General features: G+C 61.8%; 1 protein-coding gene across 5 annotated transcripts in view; it reads left to right on the plus strand.

The window, feature by feature from the left end:
• Positions 1-21,085, plus strand: part of KCNN3 (potassium calcium-activated channel subfamily N member 3) — a 114,571-nt gene extending 93,486 nt beyond the window's left edge. For 4 of the 5 annotated variants that reach the window (XM_058702292.1, XM_058702297.1, XM_058702296.1 and 1 more), the window contains 4 exons: positions 6,790-6,900; positions 15,254-15,381; positions 17,074-17,143; positions 20,606-21,085. In XM_058702292.1, the coding sequence (XP_058558275.1) occupies positions 6,790-6,900; positions 15,254-15,381; positions 17,074-17,143; positions 20,606-20,896 (600 nt within the window). In that variant the 3' untranslated portion in view covers positions 20,897-21,085. Of the gene's footprint in view, positions 1-6,789; positions 6,901-15,253; positions 15,382-17,073; positions 17,144-18,114; positions 18,289-20,605 lie in introns of those variants that run through there. The other variant, XM_058702293.1, reaches the window with a different exon arrangement.
• The last annotated feature ends 2,445 nt before the right edge of the window (positions 21,086-23,530 follow it).

Raw genomic sequence — 23,530 nt, forward strand, 5'->3', positions numbered from 1 at the left:
GCGGCCAGCTGTGGCCCAGGACCGCCGCTCAGTGACCTCTCTTCAGGAGAGGACCCCCAAGGCTCCGAGGAGAAGGCTGCAGGGAAGCCTGGGGTGGCCTCAGGGGTGTGAGCGCGCACAGGCCTGCAGTTCTAGGTGCCCGGGGCCCCCCCACAACCCCCACACGGTGGGGGGGGGCCTTCCCTCTTGGTGCTCCTCAGACTTCATTCATCCCCGTTTGCAGCGTAAAGGGCGCTAAATTCTCACCAGGGTGGGGGCCGCCCCACCCCCCCTGACCTGACCTTCTGGCACCCATCTCGGACACCAGGCCGCTGAGTTCGGGCCCCTCGGAGCAGAGGAGGGTCTAGGGTCAGGGGCCCCGAGCGGCCGTGCCTGCCTGGACACGCCGTGCCCCTGCAGCTCCTTCCCATGGAGGCCTGGCGGGGGCGCACATTAGCAAGTCGGCCCGCGGCCCCTCCTGGGGGCGGGAGGAGGGGGGATGCTTCGCACCTGCTGTGTGAATCCCCGGTGAGCGGTGAGCGAGGCCTCAGAACGATCCCCTCCCGTCCCCTCCTGTCCATCGGGCGGTAGGAGTCTGTCTGGCCGAACTCCAGCTGCCACCAGAAACCAGGCGATGGCCTCCCTCCAGCACCTAGTGACACGCGGCCTGAAGGCCGAAGCCTTGGCGTCTTAGAGGCTTGGCTGGGGGGGGGGGGGGGGGGGTTGGGGGGGGCGGGGCTCTGCGTGGCTGTGCCCCCGGAGCGCATCGTGGGCAGCTTCCCCCAGGCTCCAGGCGTGTGCTCCCCAGGACCCTGGGCCCCTGCCGGCAGCCTCCTCCTCGGGGCGGGGTCCTCGGCTCCTGGGGCGCAGGGCTGTGTCCCCGTGCAGGGAGGGGTGGTTGAAGCCGGGGCAGCAAGCGGGTGAGGGGGCCCCGTATCCCCTCCCGCATGAACAACACAGCTCAGGCCCTTCATCTTCTCTTTTGTTCAAAACGTCTCCCTCTCCGGGTGCAGGGGTGGGGTGGGGGGGCTGTATGGTCAAGGGCCGTGGCCCCCGTTAACGTCCACCGCCTCCCTCTGGGGTCAGACGAGGGAGCCCTAGTGGCCCTTTTCTAGCTGAGTCATTCTTGCTGGGGTTTCTGAGCCGCCCTCCCTCCCCTCCCCCAGCCTCCCAGCACCCCCGCTCCTCGGGTACTTCCCAAGGACAGGTAGGGCTTCCCGCCTGGTTACCATGGACACTGCGGGGCCTGGCGGGGAGGGGGGAGGATGGGTTTGTGTGCAGCGGCTGTAAATAGTCTTAATCATTGTTTTCTCTTGGCGATCCTAGAAAGGGGGTGATTATCACCCATTAAGCCAGGTGCTCCGTGGTCTGAACGACCTGCCGTGGTTGGCACGGACCCGGCGTGTTTGAGGGGCTTCAGCCACAGAAGCAGGTCTGTCAAAGTCCAGCATCTTCCTCCAAGAACGTCACGAGCTGGTGACAGTGCAGAGAGAAAGCTGTCGGTACTTAGCCACCAGAACTGGAAATGGCAACACCCGGGAGGCGGTGCTTTGGAAGCCTCTCGGCTGCGGGGTGTGGGGTGTCGGGGGAGCCCGGGGCCCAGACCACCCCGCGGGAGCCCCATTTCGGTGCAGCCGAGCCACACGCGCCCCGTGAGCCCTTCCTGAGTTTGGGACACGGAGACAAAGCTGTGGGATGTCTGCTGGGGACGCTGAGTCTCCCCCAAGGCCTCAGGAGAGATGCTCTCTGAACCTGGGGGGGGCTCAGCGGCGCATCTGCCTCCCGTCAGTTTGAGAAGACGAGCCTCGCCCTGAAACACCTTGCTTCCAAACCAACTGCCGTGGTTTTAGTTGTCGGGCGGAGTCTGCTGTAGAGACGGCGTAAACCCTCCGGGCTGGACTCCCCCATTCGTCACCGTCACCGTAACTTACGCCTCGTTTTAGTTTATACTTCGTTAGTTAAGGACACTTCATCCTTTCCCCCTCGGACGCTTGTTTTTCCAGATTCTGAGGTTTTGCAGCTGGAAAGTGTTTCTTGGAATCAAGGAGAGGGAGGACCGGTGAGGAGGACTCCGGACTCCTGAGGGGGGACCGGTGCGGAGGACTCCGGTCTCCGGAGGGAGGACCGGTGCAGAGGACTCCGGTCTCCGGAGGGGGGACCGGTGAGGAGGACTCCGGTCTCCGGAGGGGGGACCGGTGAGGAGGACTCCGGACTCCGGAGGGGGGACCGGTGAGGAGGACTCCGGACTCCGGAGGGGGAACCGGTGAGGAGGACTCCGGTCTCCTGGGGGGGACCGGTGAGGAGGACTCCGGTCTCCTGAGGGGGGACCGGTGCGGAGGACTCCGGACTCCGGAGGGGGGACCGGTGAGGAGGACTCCGGTCTCCAGAGGGGGGACCGGTGAGGAGGACTCCGGTCTCCGGAGGGGGGACCGGTGCGGAGGACTCCGGTCTCCAGAGGGGGGACCGGTGAGGAGGACTCTGGTCTCCGGAGGGGGGACCGGTGAGGAAGACTCCGGACTCCGGGGGAAGGGGGGGACCGGTGCGGAGGACTCCAGACTCCGGAGGGGGGACCGGTGAGGAGGACTCCGGTCTCCGGAGGGGGGACCGGTGAGGAGGACTCCGGAGGGGGGGACTGGTGAGGAGGACTCCGGTCTCCGGAGGGGGGACCGGTGAGGAGGACTCCGGTCTCCTGAGGGGGGACCGGTGAGGAAGACTCTGGACTCCGGGGGAGGGGGGGACCGGTGAGGAGGACTCCGGTCTCTGGAGGGGGGACCGGTGAGGAGGACTCCGGTCTCCGGAGGGGGGACCGGTGAGGAGGACTCCAGACTCTGGAGGGGGGACCGGTGAGGAGGACTCCGGTCTCCGGAGGGGGGACCGGTGAGGAGGACTCCGGAGGGGGGACCGGTGAGGAGGACTCCGGACTCCGGAGGGGGGACCGGTGAGGAGGACTCCGGACTCCGGAGGGGGGACCGGTGAGGAGGACTCCGGAGGGGGGGACCGGTGAGGAGGACTCCGGTCTCCGGAGGGGGGACCGGTGAGGAGGACTCCGGTCTCCGGAGGGGGGACCGGTGAGGAGGACTCCGGAGGGGGGGGACCGGTGAGGAGGACTCCGGTCTCCGGAGGGGGGACCGGTGAGGAGGACTCCGGTCTCCGGAGGGGGGACCGGTGAGGAGGACTCCGGAGGGGGGGACCGGTGAGGAGGACTCCGGTCTCCGGAGGGGGGACCGGTGAGGAGGACTCCGGTCTCCAGAGGGGGGACCGGTGAGGAGGACTCCGGACTCCGGAGGGGGGACCGGTGAGGAGGACTCCGGACTCCGGAGGGGGGACTGGTGAGGAGGACTCCGGACTCCGGAGGGGGGACCGGTGAGGAGGACACTGGTCTCTGGGCCCAGATGTAGGGATGAGCTGGCAGTTTCACCCTCGTGGGCGGCTCCTGTGGGCCTGCTCACTGCACACCGTCCAGGTGGACCCTGCCCTCCCGCCCCTCCCTCGGGGGTAGGAGCTGGCCCGGGGAGACCCAGGAGCCCAGCCGGTGTCACCTGTGACTCTGCACTTGGCACGTCTGAAGGCGAGGTCTCAGTCATGGGTTTGCTCCCCAGGGTGACCCTGTGGAGGTCACGCCAGCAGCCACTTCGTCCTCTCCATCCCACGCCACCCTGCCCCTCCATCTCCCCACGCGGCCCCGCCCCCGGGCACCTGACCTGGAGAAGGGCTCACTGCCCCGGCGGGAACATAGGTGATCACTAGACAGCTTATTGGCAGACATGGCGTCAGGAGGGGCTCCCGTCACCAGAGAGCCAACTGACCGTTACCTCCTGACTCCAGCCTCACCTCCCTGTCCCTCCTGCTCCTCACTCACCCCCGTCGTCGTCTCTCCCTCTTCTTTCCTCTTCCCTGTCCCTTCCCTCCTTCCGCTCCCCCCCCTCCGCCCCCACCCCCGCCCCCTGCCCCCCGCCAGCTGCTTCAGGATGCAGCTCCAGTGTTCCCTGTCTGGTCTCTGCTCCAGCAACCTCTCTCTCTGCACCCCTCCCCCCCCTCCCCTCCCTTCCCTCTCTGCTCCCCCTCCCCCCCCTCCTCCTCCCTCTTCCCCTCCTCCTCTCTGTCTCTCCATCTCTCTCTCACACACACTGCGCAGAGGACCAGCAGTCTGCATTTCGGCTCTCAGCCCTCCACTCTCCAGAGGTTGCTGATGTCTGACCCCATCTTTACAGGTTGTCTTTTCATGGAAATGATCAAGTGAGGCTTCATGATTAGCGACTTCCCTGATTACATCCAGATGATGGGTTTTCCAAAAGAAAAAATAAAGTTGAGAGTATTCTCTGCTTATGTACTCAGGTTAGAATTAGAGGTTAAGAACCTAGCATTCTCCAGAGAAATATCCACAAGGAAGTCTTGGCATCTTTAAGTGAAAAGAAATTGAAAATGTAATCCAATCCACCTTACTGTCTCCATGCAGAAATTTATCTTAGTTGTATAAAATAGATGGTTCCTGGGGCGCCTGGGTGGCTCAATCGGTTAAGCAACCGACTTCGGCTCAGGTCATGATCTCGCGGTCCGTGAGTTCGAGCCCCGCGTCGGGCTCTGTGCTGACAGCTCGGAGCCTGGAGCCTGTTTCAGATTCTGTGTCTCCCTCTCTCTGACCCTCCCCTGTTCATGCTCTGTCTCTCTCTGTCTCAAAAATAATTAAACGTTAAAAAAAATTTTTTTTTAAATAGATGGTTCCTTAGTTAAAACACTCTAACTTCTAACTAGAAGCCCCTGCATTTAACCAGCTAGGCTGTGGGCCATGGCGAGAGCTGGGGCCCTCTTTTCGGACCCTGTAAATCCAGGACGGTGCTTGAGTGATTGTTTTAATGAAATCCCCAAAGCGACATGATGGGTGGGGTACCCCCTCCTCAGGCATCTTCTGCCCCCAGCTCTCAGGGGCAATTTAAGCAGAGCTGACCCCGGGAGGTGAGGGAGGACGGAGCCTAGGGAGAGTCCTCTCCATCTAATGTCCATTTTTAACGCTGTGATAAGTCCCTGTGTTTGGACTGTCAGCCCAGAGTACGTTTGGAACCCTGTATAAAGGAGCAGGATTATACGCGGTCTGGTTGAAGGGAGTGGAGCACAGCTTCCCCCCAGGACAGCTTCTTTCAAGCTATTTTTTGCTTTTGGAGGCTTGGTTAAATCAATTACAGCGTTAGACCAGGCTGCCCAAGTGCCCATACACATCCTTTGAAAAGTGGGCATGGTCTTCTGCAAGTCACAGATGCCAAGAACACACAGCCATCCCTGAACAAAAGGAAAACGAGGTCAGAAAGGAGGGTTCACAGACCCAGGCCTTTCCAGTTGGTCGTGCTCAAAATGGTGGTTCCAAATGTACCGAGAAACATGAGACCGTCCAATGGGGACACTGTGAAAAGCCAGGGAACGCACTGGTCCTTCAGCCAAAGCCTCGCACAGGCCTCGCTGCCCACGGAGGGGAGGGGCCTCGCCACGGACACCCCTCCCAGCTGCAGTACTGGGTACGTGCCTTCTAAAGCGCTCATTTCTATTTCTTTTTTTTTTTTTTTTTCAACGTTTTTTATTTATTTTTGGGACAGAGAGAGACAGGGCATGAATGGGGGAGGGGCAGAGAGAGAGGGAGACACAGAATCGGAAGCAGGCTCCAGGCTCCGAGCCCTCGGCCCAGAGCCCGACGCGGGGCTCGAACTCACGGACCGCGAGATCGTGACCTGGCCGAAGTCGGACGCTTAACCGACTGCGCCACCCAGGCGCCCTGCTCATTTCTATTTCTAACTCATCCCGTTAGACTGATGAGCCGAAAAGATCAAGGATGGAGCCTTTCAGTCCTGCCACCTCTAAGTGCTAACCCGGGCTTGTGGCAAACAGTGTGGCATCTAGAGGGTCAGACTGCTCCTCTCTGCCCATGAGGCCATTGTGCGGGATAGAGCAGGGGCAGGGCTGGGGCAGGGCAGGGCAGAAGGATGAGCAGAGGATAAACCTCCCTGTCCCCGAGCTGGCAGGTGGGTTGGGACAGACACTGCACAGGACTCAGATTCACCAGGAGGACAAGGGAGGGCGCCAGGGTGTGCTCATTCCCCAGACTGTCACTTACGCGGCCGAGGGCTCGAGGAGGGGGCTCTGGGACCCCCCCGTCCGCCCCGCAGAGGGAGAACATTGCTCCGGGAAGGACTGAGGGCGTCTGGGGGTTCCCTTAAGCCCTGGTCGGAGCAGGAGTGTTGCTCTGTCTCCACGGCATGGGCCCGAGGAGCCTCTGGTGGGAGGGAGACAGGGCCAGTCCCGGGGCCGCATCGCAGCCGGGGCCTCTGGGCAGAAGGACCCCAGTGCGGGCCGAGCACAGCCGTGGGGTGCCGCCTGGGGCTGCGCTCTTTGTCGGATGGCTCCAGGGAAAGTCTCCAGGGCAGTGAAGCTGGTCCCCCTCTGGTGTAGGCGTGGTCTTCTCCCCTGGCCCCGGTCTGGGGCTGGCGCTGGGCGTGCGCAAGCAAGCCGGAGAGCGGGCCTGGCGTCCGCAAAGCCTTGCCTTGCCGGTGACCGGGGACTGTCCCCGGAGCCTCAGCCCCGCCCTGCTCCGTTAGGAACTGGCTGGTTGTGGGAAGATTCGGGCACCCGGAGGTGAGCCCTTCGGCCAAGCCAAGAGGCTGGCGGGCCCCTCCCGAGGGTGGCAGTCGGGGCCCCGGGAGGCTCCAGGTGCCCGTCCGCTCCCAGGACCCCCGCCGTGGGCGCGAAGGGGGGTCCCTCCCGTCTCCTGCCCGCGCTTGCCTTGTGCTCACGTGCCCTCCCCCGCCCCTTGCTGTCCCCCCACAGGGCGCGGGCTGCACTGCCCTCGTGGTGGCCGTGGTGGCCCGGAAGTTGGAGCTCACCAAGGCGGAGAAGCACGTGCACAACTTCATGATGGACACCCAGCTCACCAAACGGGTAAAACAGCGCCGTCCGCGACTCGGGGGGACTCCGACCCGCGTGGCAGCGAGCCGCAGGCAAACGGTCCTGCGATGCAGGTCGGGGCACACTCTCCACAGGGGGTCGGGGGAGCCCAGGGCCCGGCCCCGCGGCCCCCACACAGGGGCTCCGGTCTCCCAGCGGGTCACGGTGCGCGGTGCAGGCACGGTTGACTCTGCGGCACCCGGTGGTGTCGCCCGCGGCCTCTCCCGGCGGCGCTGAACTAACCGCTCAGCACGAGGCAGCGTTTTCGTTCAGGCTCAGATGTTTTCACAGTAGGAAGGGCAGTTGGGTCTTAAAACTGATATTGGAAATGTACTAAATCCACTTCTAAATCCACAAAATCATTAAAGACGATCATCACAGCAGAGCCCACGTTTCTAAGTGTCATCATCCAGCCCCCTTCTGGGGTTTCTGGGCAATCTCCTCACTGGCGGTTAAGGAGGAGGAAAACTGGAGGCGGGAATGGGGAGAGGGGTCGGCCGCAGAAGGCCCGCCAGATCGGCAGGCAAGGGGAGGGCGCCGCGGGAGGGACAAGATGGGTCCTTCCCGGACAACCGCCACACAAGCAAGGTGGGAGCCGTTTCCTAACGACAGCTTTTATGGAGAACTCTCTAGAACTCTCTAGAGCTGCAGGCGAGACACAGGTCAGCAAGAGGCTGTCTTGTGAGGCTGTCCTGTCCCTGAGCCGAGAGGGCCTCAGAGCCTGCGCTGGCCGCTGTGGCAGGCCTTCCCCAGGACCCTGTGATGACAGCCGCAGCAGTGCAAGTGTGAGGGACCCAGCCGGCCACTGGACGGCCAGTGCCGGGGGGGCCGCGGGAGCACACGAGGGTGCTGAGGCGTCTGCATGCTCAGCAGAACTATTGATGGGGTTTGACTGTTTGGTCTTTGATTACACGTATGGGATTCTTCAAAGAGCCTCCACAGATGTGGAAAGGAACGGGTCCGGGCAAATAGCCTAGCGTTGACACGCGGATGGTTGAACGTGGCACAGCGTGGCCCAGACTGTCCACTGCACAAGAGAAAACACAGTTTACCTTCAAGACGGCAGCACTGAGGGCCGTTCCCGGCGGGTTTCTGAGTGGGTTTCCCAGATGCCCGCCCCAGCACGTGCACACAAGGCCCGTCTGGGTGCTGACTGAGCAGGTCACCTAAGCCACTGGAGCACCTGGCCGCAGGCGCCCTGGCGGCTCCCCTACGAACGATCCGGTGCGCGAGAGAGGGGCAGGACAGCTGGCCTCGAACCCTTCTCAGGAGCTGCTGCCTTACCGTCTCGTCTCCTCTGGTCTGCTCCGTGCTCCTCGTCTCAGGCTACTCGGAGAGCCAGCACCTTCATGCGGCGGGACAATAAACGGCCGTCCTGCGGTCTGAGTGTGCGAGCGCAGACTGTGGTGGCCAGCTTCCTCCCTCCCAAGACGCTCCGTAAATCCTCCTCGAGGCCACTTACTTTTTGAAAAGTAGGGCTGAAAACCAAATCAACAAGTATTTGTGGCTCGCTTCTCTGAGAACGCTTAAGTCCGTTGAGATGTCCCTTGAACGTCTAATCTCTTCCCAGAGAAGCAGACACAGCGAAGGGGCCCCTCTTTCAGAGCGAGGATTTTCAAAGCTGGAGGGACCAGGTCTTCCGGAGGCTCTTCTCCAAACCTTGCTTGGCAGGAAGGTGCCGGTGCGCTTGGCCAGCCCTGGCCTCTGCTCACCTTGACCCACTTTCGGAGAGCCCAGCTCCCCTCCTCTGACACCTGCCCGAGCCTCAGAGCAAGACGCAGAGGTGGGAGGAGCCAATGGCAGCACGGGGTAGGAACCCAGTTTCTGGTTTGCCTGAATCCATGGCTGTTCAGTCATTTGTATAACTTGTCAACTCTGGTGGCAATGTCTTCCTGCATTTAGTGCAGTCAGACCTTCTCGGGGCGCCTGGGTGGCTCAGTCAGTTAAGTGTCCGACTTCGGCTCAGGTCATGATTTCGTGGTTTGTGGGTTCGGGCCCCGCATCAGGCTCTGTGTTGACGGCTCAGAGCCTGGAGCCTGCTTCGGATTCTGTGTCTTCCTTCTCTCTGCCCCTCCCCTGCTCGCACTCTGTCTCTCTCTCTCTCTCAAAAATAAATATTTTAAAAAGTCAAAGGGAAACAAAAGCAAAAATGAACTCCTGGGACCTTATCAAAATAAAAAGCTTCTGCACAGCGAAGGAAACAATCAGCAAAACTAAAAGGCAGCTGACAGAATGGGAGAAGATATCTGCAAACGACGTATCAGATAAAGGGTTAGAATCCAAAATCTATAAAGAACTTATCAAACTCAACACCCGAAAAACAAATAATCCAGTGAAGAAATGGGCAAAAGACATGAATAGGCTTCTCCAAAGAAGACATCCAGACAGCCAACCGACACATGAAAAAATGCTCAACATCACTCATCATCAGGGAAACACTAATCAAAACCACAGTGAGATGCCACCTCACACCTGTCAGAATGGCTCACATGAACAACTCGGGCAACAACAGATGTTGCCGAGGATGTGGAGAGAGAGGATCTCTTTTGCATTGTTGGTGGGAATGCAAACTGGTGCAGCCACTCTGGAAAACAGTATGGAGGTTCCTCAAAAAACTAAAAATAGAACTACCCTACGACCCAGCAATTGCACTACTAGGCATTTATCCATGGGATACAGGTGGGCTGTTTCAAAGGGACACATGCACCCCCACGTTTACAGCAGCACTGTCGACAACAGCCAAAGGATGGAAAGAGCCCAAATGTCCCTCGATGGATGAGTGGATAAAGAAGATGTGGTCTATATACACAAGGGAGTATTACTCGGCAATCAAAAAGAATGAAATCTTGCCGTTTGCAGCTACGTGGATGGAACTGGAGGCTATTATTAGTGAAATGAGCTAAGTGAAATTAGAGAAAGACAAAAATCATAGGACTTCACTCATAGGAGGACTTTAAGAGCCAAAACAGAGGAACATAAGGGAAGGGAAACAAATATAAAAACAGGGAGGGGGACAAAACAGAAGAGACTCTTAAATACGGAGAACAAACTGAGGGTTACGGGAGGGCTTGGGGAAGGGGGGATGGGCTAGATGGGGGAGGGGCACGAAGGAATCTACTCCTGAAATCACCGTTGCACCAAATGCTAACTAACTTGGATGTAAATTAAAAACAAAAAAATCAGACCTGCCCACAGCGACCTTGCTGCAGGAGCCCTCGGCTGCCAGACAATATACGTGTGATGCACACAGAGACACGCAAAAGATACCAGATGCCCAGCTTTCCTCCTACTCAGTGCTACGAGTCCCCGTCTCTCTGTTCCGTGCGACTGAACATACCTGTCATCAGTCACCCGTGGGCCACCACCCTCCGTGCTCCGGGGACACCACAGTGGGTAACAGGCGGTCCCCACCCACCCTCAAAGAGCACCTCTGCTCATTGGGCACATTCCCCGGGGACACACGGCTTGAGGAGCACCGTGGGCAGGAGGCGTCCTGTCTGCACATCGACTGTCCACGTCGGACCACGGCGTGTGCCACTGGCTGAGGACTGTGTCTCCCTGCCCTTGCTGTGACAGATACTTTGTCTAAATACATTTCCCCACGAAGTCGACGAGTAAGATCAAAACCAAGCCCGTATCTTTCCTGGGCTAGTTCCTTCTCCTGACCACCCTGGTCTCCAGGCCTGGAAACTTAGCAGTGTCTCTGCCTCTCTGCCCTGGACCCCACAGGGCTTCCCGAGCCTGGATTCCATCTGGCCACGGCTGTCCCCGCACACTGGCCCCCGGGCACCCCACGCACCACGCTCAGAACCGGCACAGGTCCTTGCTGCCCTCCCTGCTTTGTGAACCTTCTGGCCCCGGGCTTCCTGCGCTGTGTGGGTCCCCTTAGGCTCCAAGACTCAGCTCTGAACATATCACCCCCACCCCCGCTCAAAACCCTGAGTAACCCTGGTATCTACTGATCGGTGCTAAAGAAAACTCTTTGTTCGTTATGAGCATATGTAAAAGTTTTATCACAATCCTGCTGGAAAAACCTTTTTCTTCCAGCAGGTTAATTCAAAAGTTTACTCATAACAGGTCTTAATCTCTTAAAACCTTACCGAGTAATCAATTGACCAGTTATGAGAATACTAACCCTCCCCAGAAAGGGCCTGTGGATTACCTGCAGCTCACAGGGCCTTAACTAGGGCTGCAGGCCGTAACCCGTGGGCTTCTCAGAGCAGTCAGTTACCGGCCACCTGGCACGGCGGTTAGGGCCTAGGCCTGCGGGAGAGAAAGCCCGTGTGCCTGCACCCAGGCCGAGCGCCACGCTGAAGTCCCTGTGGAATTAAGCACCATCCACCACCCTGGCACTCGGACCAAGGAGCTTCAGACTAACTTGGAACCACAGGACCACCCGCCCCCCGCTCCTGCCAGCCGAGGGGCCGAGCCGAGCCGCCTTCCCAGCACTGAGGCTGGCCCCTGGGTGCAGACCGTGAAGCCTGGCAAGGACTCGGGGCAGGACTGGGCGGGTGGACAGAGGAAAGGAAGCCGGCGGGGAGGCTGTGGGGGTGAGGGCGAGGGAGGGGAGGGGGTTGGCAGGTGGGGAGGGCGAGACCCTCTCCTCCAGTGCTAACAGAGGCCTTCGACAAGTGCCTGAAGACGGGGCCGACCCGTGATGTCCTCTGTTCATCTAAATCCAACCTGGGCAGCTCCTCAAACGCGTCTGCCAGGCCTGCCCTGTTTCCTCTCCCGTCCCCTCTCCAGCCTCAGGTGGACCACCCTCCCCACCGGGGACCATTCCGGCAGCTGATGGGCTGGCGATTCCTTCCCTGGAGGGTCACTGGGGGCTCCCCGAGGCTGCTGGAGGCACGGGGGCCAGGAAAGGTGCCTGTCCGAGGCTGTCCCCTTGTCCTCCTGCAGCTGACAACCCTCTGAGGGGCTGAGCAGCAGGCAGCCCGGGCATTGGTGGGGGGTGGGGGGTGCAGGGAGCAAGCCCCTGGCCCGGGTGATGCAGCCAAGAGCTCAGGGAACAGACAAGTGTGTTTGGTGACGTTTCCTTGGGTTGGGGGTGGAGGTGGGGGCGGGGAGGGAGCTCACGTTCAGTGGGTGGACAGTGGGTGGGCAGAGGCAGAGCCACTGTGCGTTGAAGGGCCCTGTGGCCCGGTGGCTCCCCGTGTCCTGGACACAGACCCCCAGCACCGCCGTCACCCTCTGAGCGCTGCCCCGTGCTGCCTCCCGCCCTCACTACCTGACAGGACAAGCCGCGCGCTGTCTCGGCACGATCGTGTGCCCCTCGAGGGCAGGACCCCGGCGTCCTCGCCGCCAGGACAGGCGCTCATCGCGCGTTGTGTGAAGGACACTCGGCAGCACGGCCAAAGAGCACACGGTAACTCCAGGCACCAGCGAGGCTTTCCCGAGGGTGAAGGAAACCGTGTAAACACGAGGTGCTCAGCACAGAGCCCGGCACACAGTGAGCTGGGTAAACGTCAGCTGTGCTACTCTCTGCGAGACCTTCCTGGCCCAGGGCCCGGTGGCCTCAGAGCCGCCCCTAAAAGCTCGTAGGTCACCGAGTCCGTCCTCTGGGGTAGACCGCGTGTGGCCTCCCAGCCAGCTTGTGTGTTCGTCCGTTTGGAGCCAGCCTGCCGCGTGCGGGCAGGCCTCCGCTACCCAGCCCTGGGCCCCTGATGGCGGCCCGTCCTTGCCCGGTCCTCCTCGGGTCCCTGACCCTTCCCGCCCCCACCCCCAGCCCCAGGCGACCTTCCGGCCCTGGCGGCCCTGCCCGCCAGGAGAGCTCAGAGGGTCCCCGGTCCCCCCTTCCCAGCAGCGCAGCGGACCCCAGGAGGGGCACACGACCTCGACCGCTCACACCCCGGTGGCGTCGGCAGTGCTCAACCGGGTGACCGGCGGGGGGGCCCTGGTCGAGTAGCATTGACCGTCAGCCTGGGAGGGTGCGGTGCGGCTAAGAGCCCGGTTGTCCTTTCACAGATATCGAGGCACTTAGCTTTGTGCCAGGCTTTTTGCTGGCAGTTAATTTCAGAGCCGGCACCAAGGCTTACATTTCACGTCCCCTTCCCGAGTGCACCGGGGGCCCCTGCTCACACGGCGTGACCGCGTGCTCGGCTGCCCGGGCGGTGCTGTGCTTGTCCGGCCGAGACCTGGGCTGAAGTGAGGCGCGGGCCTGACCCCCTGCTCTGTTATGTGGCTTAAGCGAGGGCCCCGAGGAGTAGAAACAATACAATAAAGGTGCAAAGGCTTTTCCAATCCCGTGATCCTGGAAAACGGGAACCAGGGTTGTCTGTGTGGAGACGAAGTCTGGTCCGGTCTTTTCCTCAGACCACGTGGAACCTCACGTCCTGCTCGGGCCTGGCTGTGCCGCCAGCCGGCCGTGTGACTCCAGCCCTCACGTCCTGTGTCCCACGCCGCGTCCTGGGGTCTGGGCGAGCTGACGGTAACTATCATCTGTGCGTGTAGAGTCTGGCGACACTTCAATCCGGGACGACTCAGTTTACCACCCATGACTCCGTGGTGTTGGGCTGTGTCTCTTCCTTCGTCTGTCGCACGGGGGTCGCACTAGCCCCCGCCGATGACTTGGTGCGCGAGGCGCTCGGACCTGGGCCCGACACCCCGTCCACACCACCATAGCCGCCTCCTTGGGGCCTCACAACAGCCTCAGCGTAAGGACTGATGTTTCCCACCTGCGAGGTGATTAAGCATCTTCTCCTAAACGCCCCGGAACTTCGGGAACGAGGATGAGCCCACAGCCTTTCCGGTCTCACCCGTCCGCTCCACTTCAACGCCGACACACGTGTCGAAGGCCCGTGGCGGTGTTCCGGGGCTCGGCCGGTCCCCCACGGGGGACAGGGTGCAGCCTGGCTCGGCCGATCGTCCTAAACGCAGGGCGAGGGTTTTTCTCCTGTTTGGCCGTGGGGCCTCCCTCGGAGGCTAAGCGCCCGGGCAAACCGGAGGGTGCACGTGTCTGATGGGCCTCCCCCTGCGCAAGTCGCGGGGGTGCGCCCTCTGCCTTGTCCAGGGGGCTCCGACCCCCCCCCTCCCCCACCGCTCACCTGGGCGCCCGCCGGTGTGAGCTCCTGCTCACCCACACCTGCTTCCTCTCGGGGAAGGAAGGTGCCAGAAGCAGGCAATTAAGCCACTTAAAACCATTTTCCCAGTGGATTTTTACCGAACAAAAAAGCAGTGTTTATGTCACTTAGACATTTCTGAGAAGACTTAGCTGTTCTTTTAAAAACATCCCTTCAGCACCAATGAAAAATATGCTCCAGCCTCGGTCATAAATTTTCCCAACAGATGCACACAGAAGTTCTCAGCCTGCAGAACAGTGCCTCCTGGGCCCTCGCACACGCCTCGGCGTTTTGACAGCATCCCATCCGGGACGGCCGTCCGAAGAAGCGGGCCCGGGCGCTCCGCTTCCCCCAAAGTCCCTCTGGCCGGGGGCTCGATTTGCACCGGGCCGGCTCCCGCGGCTCCCGGAAACGGGGGCGGCTCCTCCAGACTCCGCTTGGCTCGCACTCCGTGAGAGAGTGTCCCTTGCTCTCGCCACTAATTGCTGAAGACGTCTGTGTTTGGATTAAAACCTCGTCCCCTGCCATCTGGATGTCACTGACGCGTCCCAGCTCAGTCGGGAGCCGGGCAGATCCGCGCTTTCCACGTCGACAGCTGACGGCGTGGAGCGCCGAGCGCCGCAAAGGAGCCAGCCTTGGCCGAGACGCAGTGCGGGCCCCACACCTGAATATCTTCGCCGATTTTCAGACGCCGCCTTGAGATCGTTTCAGCCTCACGCCGGCTGCGCTTACGTGCAGAACCGCCGTCTAAACGCCTTTGGCCGTTTGGGAAAGAACACGGTGGACTTGCCGGGGCCCCTGGTTCCGTTTGTGGGAAAGACGTTGCCTCTCCTCCGAGGGCCTTTCAGAATCGCCCGCTGTTAAGAAACCCGCTTGCTCTCGGAATCCCAGAGAGGTGCCGGGTGCCCCAGACGGAGGTCCCAGGTAGAGCTGGGAGCGGTGGCCCGCGTGTCTCTGCCCACGGGGGCCCCCGGGGCCACCCGGCCCGGGGGTCGGGGGGGGGGGTGGTGGGCTGCAGCCTGACTAAATGTAGTACCAGGAGCAGCGGTCGAGAGGCGGCCTGAAGTAATTGAGAGACAAGAAACGCCCTCGACCGCAGCCTCGTCCGCTGTGTCCGAGACAGGAGTGGCAGGAGGTGAACCGGCACCCTCTCCGTCAGGGTGCGTGAGTCGCTGAAGGCAGGGGTCTTTGCAGAGCCGGGTCCCCAGAGGTGGCCAAAGTAGCAAACAGACGACGTGAACCTCGGAAGACTAACCCGACCGCCTGCTTTGTCGGTTTTTCCTCAGATCAAGAACGCCGCGGCCAACGTCCTTCGGGAAACGTGGCTGATCTACAAGCACACGAAGCTGCTGAAGAAGATCGACCACGCCAAGGTCCGGAAGCACCAGAGAAAGTTCCTGCAAGCTATCCACCAGTGAGTGTGTGCCGGGGCCTCCGGCCGCCAGCCTGGGCCGGGACCCCCTGACCGGGAAGCACGGGGCAGACCCGCGCGGTCCCCGCTCCGCACGCCCGGGGGGCGCCTGTCACGCCCGCAGCCCCCAAGCACCAGGCGGGGCGCTGCGGAAGGGGAAGGAGGGGGAGGCTCCACGGGCGCGCACCTCACATGGACACGCGCTCACGCACACGCGCACACTCAGTCACTCGCACACACACACCTGCACCTCCGCGGACCCGCACATCACGCGACACACACACTCACAGTCACACGCACACAGTCACACGCACATCACACACACTCGCACACACACACCTGCACCTCCGCGGACCCGCACATCACGCGACACACACACTCACACACAGTCACACGCACACAGTCACACGCACATCACACACACTCGCACACACACACCTGCACCTCCGCGGACCCGCACATCACGCGACACACACACTCACACACAGTCACACGCACACAATCACACGCACATCACACACACTCGCACACACACACCTGCACCTCCGCGGACCCGCACATCACGCGCTCACGCACACTCGCACACTCGCACACACACACCTGCACCTCCGCGGACCCACACATCACGCGACACACACACACTCACACACACACCTGCACCTCCACGGACCCGCACATCACGCGGACACACACACTCACACTTTCACACACATCACACACACTCGCGCACACACACCTGCACCTCCGTGGACCCCCACATCACGCGGACACACACACACACACACACACACACACACACCAGCACCTCCGCGGACCCGCACATCACGTGGACACACACACACACACACACACACACACACACACACCTACCTGCACCTCCATGGACCCGCACATCACGCGGACACACACACTTTCACACACATCACACACACTCGCACACACACACCTGCACCTCCGCGGACCCCCACATCACGTGGACACACACACTCTCACACACATCACACACACACACACACAAACACACACACCCCTGCACCTCCACGGACCCGCACATCACGTGGACACACACACACACATCACACACACACTCGCACACACACACCTGCACCTCCGCGGACCCCCACATCACGCGGACACACACACACACACTCACTCTCACATCACAGACACTCGCATACACACTCGCACACACACACCTGCACCTCCGCGGACCCCCACATCACACACACTCACACACACACACACACACACATCACACACACTCGCACACACACACCTGCACCTCCGCGGACCCCCACATCACGTGCTCACATACACACACACACAGTCACACACACACAGTCACACGCACACACCTGCACCTCCGCGGATGCCCACAGAGAGGTACTTTAAACACAGTGGAGGAGCAGGGGTGAAGCCTTTTGCTCTCACTGGAGGCTGGGGGGGGGCGGGGGGGGCAGAGATGACCTGAGAGTGGCCAGGGGGTGGAAGCCACCGAGGGCTAGCGTGCATGGAGACCAGACCTTGCTTTCTCGGGGACCTGAGCAGCCGCGACTCTGGTCAGTTGTCACCTGTGTTCGAGGTCCCCACGCCGGGTCCAGAACGAGGGGGACGGGCGTGGACGTGGGGTCCGCACCGGGAGCTCAGTGCCGCGCGCACTTGGAGGGCACGGCTGTCGGTGACTCTTTCCCGCAGACTGAGGAGCGTCAAGATGGAGCAGAGGAAGCTTAGCGACCAGGCCAACACCCTGGTGGACCTCTCCAAGGTGAGTGGTGGGACGTGGCGGGACGTGGGGACGCCCTCTCCGAGGTGACTGGCGGGACGTGGGGACGCCGCCAGAGTTCCCGGGTGCGGCCGTGAGGACCCGGCCAGGAGCCGGCCGCTCGGTGCTCGGGGACGGCACGGGACCGGACCGCAGATGACGTCCGCGTGTCTGTCAGCTGCACGGCCAGGGCCCAGGGCGACGCACACCGACGGGACGCCCGAGACGCCGGTGGCCATGGGCCAGGTCACACGGCTACGACTGGGAATTCGTTTTCCTGCCTCCTCGAAGCCCCCCAGACCAGCCTTTCTGGCCCCAGACGGGGGGCGAGGGGGTCTCTTTACTTCTCAAGAGGCGGACCACTCACGACCAGCATGAAGCTGCCGGGAACCCGCCCAGCGCCACGCGGGAAGGACCCCGACAGCGTCACCCAAGAGGTCCTCCCGCGAGCAGCAAGGTCTCCGGCCCCACCCGTCGCCTGGCAGACACAGTGGCGGATGTCCCCCTGGGAACGGCAGACCAGCCGACCTTCACGCCTGCGCTGGTTGAACGCCGCCCGCCGCGTCTCCGGGAGCCGGGCCCAGGGAGGGGCAGGCCCGGGGAGGGAAGCCCCTCGGGGAGCTAAACTGTCGGTGACGGAACGAGTTACCTGGAAGGACCGGTGTGCGGGGAGGGGCTGAGGGAGGCCTCGGCAGGGCTGCGTGGGGCAGGGGTGAGGCTGGGAGAGAGGGGCTCTGGCTCCCCCCTCCCCCCCCCCCAGGAGACCCACCCCAGGCCCCGGCAGCAGCAGCCAGTCACCAGAGCCGGGGGCACCGTAGCGCCGCGTCGTCTCAGCTGGCCGCCTTCCCACCCCTGCCCTCTGGTCCCCTCGAGATGAAGAAAAGGGGCACGTGGCCTCGGGACGTGATGGGCTGGCGGCTGGAGGACCTGGGTCTTTGTTCGTTGACTTCGCTTTCTTCAGTCAACGCGTGCAGATAATTCCTAACGTCTGAGGCTCAAGCGATCAGATGAGATGCTGTCTGTGCGGATGCTTCGTGAACTGTCGGCAGGGTTTGCAGAAGGCCGTTCTCATTCTGTCGCAGAGGGGAGGCCGAGACTCAAAGGAGGCTCATCGGGCCCTGCAGGCAAATGAACGTGCCGGAAACAGCGTGCATCTCCAGGAGGTTCTGGATTGTTCATTGGTGACGTCCCGTCTCCTCTGGGGGCTCCCAGGCTGGGCTGCCTTCGTCCCGCCTCTGCACCGGCTCCTCCGGGGACCCTCAGCGTCCCCTTCCCCATCGCCTTGCCGGCCCTCAGACTTGGCCACCTGCCATTACTCTGCTTTTCCCTTGGTCCCCGCCCCCGGGGCCCAGGCACCAGGGTCTCTGCGTCTTGCTGGCCTAACTTGGAGTTTGAGACGAATGAGATCAGGACGTTACTGGCAGATGACCAAGGGCCACATCGCCAACCTGGACTTCGGCCACGGCTACCATGGGGACTGGGAGCCACAGGGGCCGAGGGCTCTTGTGGCTCTCACTCCCAAGCCTGGTGTCACTTGTTCTGTTTTGTTTTTTTAATTTTTTAAGTTTATTTATTTTGAGAGAGAGTGTGTGTGTGTGTGTATGTGTGTGTGAGAGCAGGGGAGGGGCAGAGGGAGGGAGGGGCAGAGAGAGAATCCCAAGCAGACTCCTCACTGTCAGCGCAGAGCCCGACGTGGGGCTCCAACTCCCAAAACTGAGATCATGACCTGAGCCGAGATCAAGAGTGAAACACTTAACCGACAGAGCCATCCAGACGTCCCTGTCACTTGTTAATTTACTAAGAAATGTCGCTGTCTCATAGAGGAGTGTGTGACAGGCCCACTCAGGAAGCCACATTATGATCAGAAAGTGGCCTGATGAGGGAGATGTCGGGAAGTCGGGGCATGACCGTGGGGCATGACCGTGGCTCGGGCTGGGGGCCACGTGGTTCGGGTGCAATGATGGGCTGGACTGGAGGGGGTAGGCGGGCCGGGTGGGACTTTGTGCTGGGGCGGCAGCACCCAGGTCTGTGGTCAGGCAGCTGGAGGGCGCGGTGGGGCTCCTGGGGGACACGGGGTCTCTGGCACACGCCTGACGCAGGAGTGAAAGGGTGGCCCGGCCTGAGCCCCGTTTGTTAGCTCTGCTCTGACCGTCTTACGACTTCCCTCTGAGGAGCAAGCTTATTTGATGGCTCTTGAGTTTCACTTGATTTTCAGCTCCCTGGGGGCTCCCCTCTTTGCCCCTGTTCCACGGCCTCCTTCGGGGTCCGTTCATAGGCAGCCCCGGCTGGGGCCCTCGCGGTCTTCTTCCCTTGCTTCCAGACACTCAGGTCTCGGTGGTAAACGCTGAGGAAACTTCTAGGTACGCGGGGATAATCTGTGCTGTGAACTGTGTCCCACCACGTGGCCCGGACATCCACCCCCCACCCCGTCCACGACTGTTCGTGGAGCTTCTCCCACGTGCCAGGGTCTGTTTTAGGCCCTTGAGACACATCAGGGAGCCCACCAAGGAAGGGTCCCTGCCCTGAAGGAGTCCCCCTCCCAGTGGGTGACACAGTGGGTGACGCAGACAAGGACAGACACTCAGGGGTAAGAAGTGGGCTAGCGCCACAGAAGGTGGTAGGGAAGGGGACGGGAGCAGGTGGGCAGGACCTGGAGCGGGCGTGGGCGGGGCTGCGCCATGAAGCGGGCGCGGGACACAGGGCAGGTCGACGGGCTCCGGGAGACGGCAGTGAGGCGGGAGGCTTCCTGGGGGGCCCGATCGCGAGTAAAGGAGACAGGACAGGACGGAGGCGGACTTTGAACCGTGGCACATGGACAAAGGCCTCAGCCGGCCCTTGGGGGTGGGGGGGGTGCCCGACGAGGCGGCATCCCTCCCCGCTGCCCGGGCAGGGGAGGGGCTGCGACCCCATGAGGAACTCCGCGTGGCCGCGGGCCACCCAGGGAGGGGTTAGGTCCCTCACCGACACCCACCACTCTGCAGGCCACGGTGCTGGGAGCAGCCGGGGGCCAAGGTGCCGGGGCCACGTGCAGTTATTATTAACTCCTGCTCGATAAGGAGCCCACCGTTCAGAGGGGCCCGGGGCCTGCCGCCGGGCTGCAGACGCGTGCTTGGACCGTGGCCCCGCCCACTGCCCTGTCTTTGACCGTCAGGCTCCCGCAGCCTCTGAGCGGAGCCGTCGGGTCAGCGAGGGCCCGAAGACGGTCCGGAGACTCCCCGCTCTGAGAAACAGTAGCTCTTTCCCCATTAAACGCATTTCCTAACGGGCCGTCGCCGTTCCCACGCGGCGCGTCGGTACTCGGCGCGCCCGCACCTCCAGGTCTCCGGAAGGTAAGGCCCTGTCCGTGGTCGGCCGGACCGGACGCGCTGGTGCGGGCGTTGCCCCCGCGCGGCCTGGGAGCGTTGGTTCTGCCGCAGCCCCGGGGCCGACCGACCCGTGCCGACCCGTGCCCGTCTCTCCGTCCAGATGCAGAACGTCATGTACGACCTGATCACGGAGCTCAACGACCGCAGCGAAGACCTGGAGAAGCAGATCGCCAGCCTGGAGTCCAAGCTGGAGCACCTGGCGGCCGGCTTCAGCTCCCTGCCCCTCCTCATCGCCGACGCGCTCCGCCAGCAGCAGCAGCTCCTGTCTGCCCTCGCCGAGGCCCGGGTGGGCGCGGCGGGCACCCCGCACACGCCCCCGCCCTCCGACAGCCCCCTCGGGGTCAGCTCCGCCTCCTTCCCGACCCCGTACACGAGCTCCAGCAGCTGCTAAATGAACGCCCGCTCCGGAAGCGGAACCCATAGGTCTTAAGATGCAAATCGACTCTGTCCTGGTCACTGCGCCATCAAGGAACGATCAGACCAGGGAGCGCAAAGAAGAGAGACCGGCTAATTAAGTAGCTCCCGTTCGTTCGGCGTGCTTGGTTGGATACGCCTCGAAACCGGAAATCTAATCTTTGTTTAGGTGCCTCCACTTGGGAGCGGGAAGACGGGGGGGGGGGGGGGGGGGGGGGGACAGGAAGCGGTGGCGCAGAACAGAAATCCACGCGCGGTCTCCGGTCTCGCGCGGGAGCGGGGGTGGGGGGGGCAGACAGGTGCACGGAAGGGGCCGACGGGGAAGGAGCTCAGAGGAGGGTCCCCCGGGGGCGGTGTCAGGCTTGGGCGTGGGCTCCTCACCGGGTTCCTGGGCACACCCCTCTCCTTGCCTCTGGATGACACCGGCCAAAACAGGCGCTGTCTCCTCTCATGCCGGAGTCATAAAACCCAATTTAGACCAAAAAAAAAAAAAAAAAAGTAAAAAGCCAGATTTTCATCCAATATTAATACCCATATAAACCTGTGTGTTTGCACATCTGTGCACGCACACACCCCACATTCAACCCAGGTCTTTTCTCGTTTGAACTTGACCCACTAGAAGGGGACCCGGTACCTTACTGTGCACACAGTAGGCGCTCTGTAATGCACGTGGAGTTGGCTTGAATCTGAATGTGGGTGCTTTCAGCTCAGGGGGTTTGCTAGTGTCGGGCATATTCTGAGCTTCCCTAAAGACGCAGGCTAGAGAGGGCACCTCACCCTGGGGGCGCACCCCGCTTGCTTGGCTAGAGATGAACGCCCAGCCAGACTTGTTGGCATTCCGGAGGGATGAGCAGTCTTCTAAAAATAACAGCCCCACAGAGTTTCTCCGTATATCTGAGCCAGCCGTGTTCCCATGGAGCACGTGAGGGCAGGGCACGGGGTCCCTGCACGTGGGCGCACACACGCGCCGGGAGGGGCAGCCCAGTGACACCTGAGTGAGGACCAGCACATCCGGGGCTTTGCTCGGCTGCATTCGCGCAGCTGCAGGGCTCCAGCCCCAGGTGTTAGGAGCGCACAGGGGCCCAAGTCCCTACCTGGGGGCCACCGAGCTGGAAGAAGTGGAGGGGGGGGGGGGGGGCGTGGTCCCTTCTACCTGGCCTGAGACCGCCTCAAAGCGAAAGATTCCGAGAATAACGGGACCCTCAGGGAGCCCTGTGGGCCGGGACAGATGACGCGGGCTTGTCAGCAGCCTGTTCTGTGCCACGGTGATGTTGGTGCGAAAACTACTCGAATGTGTCTCAAACTCCAAGAAACTTGAGAAGCGTGAAGACCCAGTGTCGTGACAGGCGCTGGGAGGCGAGGCGCGTGGACGCGGTCCCTTACTACTCTGTGTCTGGCCACCACCCGTGTGCTGTGACGCAGCCGTCACGTGCCCTGTCACCACTCCCGTCGTGAGGTCCTCGACTTCGGCTGCGGGGCGGCGAACGACACCGTTCGCGGTATCCCGTCTCTTCAGGGAAGGGTGTCATTTGCAAACGGTCGGCCTCCCTTTGCGCAGGACATTGTCACGTCTCTGACGTCCTGACATCAACTGGGCCAGGCCTTCTAGGGACAAGGGAGTCGCTAGATGGCAGGAGGCGGGTGACCCTGGAACCGGGCAAGATCAGGCGTCTTGCTGACCTTCCCCTTTTCTCTCTTTCTGTTGCTGCCATTTTCCCTAAACGGGCTTGTTCTCCTCGTGGTGACCGGGGAACACGTCCGTTGGGTGTTTTGCACATCGCGCCTGTCGCCCCTGCTGTTGGCTCTTTCTTTTTCTACTTGTTCTTTTAACTGTCAGTCATCTGACAGATCAGCCTCCTTTTTCGTGTCCCAAGAATGGTGCTCCTGTTCTCAGTGGCGGTGCAGCCGAGCATGTAAACGGGTGTGGAGGCAGGTGAAATAACCATGCGGTTTCTTTACGGCATTAATTCCACTCCCGAGGCGGAGACCGCGTCCGGCACGCTGCGCCCTCCAGCCCCGGTCGCGGACCAACGGTCCCCGCCCGTTACCTCCCGCCCGCCCTTTCCATTCCGCTGTGACCCATGACGTGTGGGCGCACGTTCCCGCTCACAGGGGGTTAGTCTTAATTTCAAATAAATGGCACGCAAGATTCCACGGCCACCCCCCTGCACAGACCACCGTTGAGCCACCGAGGTCTGCGGGTAATTCTCCAACCCCTCACTAATGCGGTGCGCCGAAATGAACGCCGAAGACCAAGCTGGCGACACTGGTAAAGAGGGGCTGGAGTCTTCTCTGGAAGCAGAGGCCACCGGCCCCCCGGAAACCCAGGGGCGTCTGCGGCAGGACGTGAGCTCACGGCAGTGCAGCGGCTGTGTGGAGTTTTCTTCCTCGGCACCGTGCCCAGTCTTCAAAAGTGATCCAGTCTTTGCCAATCTTGTGACCGTAAACGGGAGGGCACATCCCTGACGGAGCCCCTCAGCTTCATGTGGGGAAGTTATCCGCTCTCCTGTGAGTGCAATCGACCTTGATGACCTCAGTATCGATCATCCAAAGTGTAGTTCCCCCCCCCCCCCCCGGTTTCCTCCCCATAGCCTGCCTTGTGGCTAATCCC

This window comes from Neofelis nebulosa, chromosome 15 (genome assembly GCF_028018385.1).
Source record: "Neofelis nebulosa isolate mNeoNeb1 chromosome 15, mNeoNeb1.pri, whole genome shotgun sequence".
Taxonomy (NCBI): domain Eukaryota; kingdom Metazoa; phylum Chordata; class Mammalia; order Carnivora; family Felidae; genus Neofelis; species Neofelis nebulosa.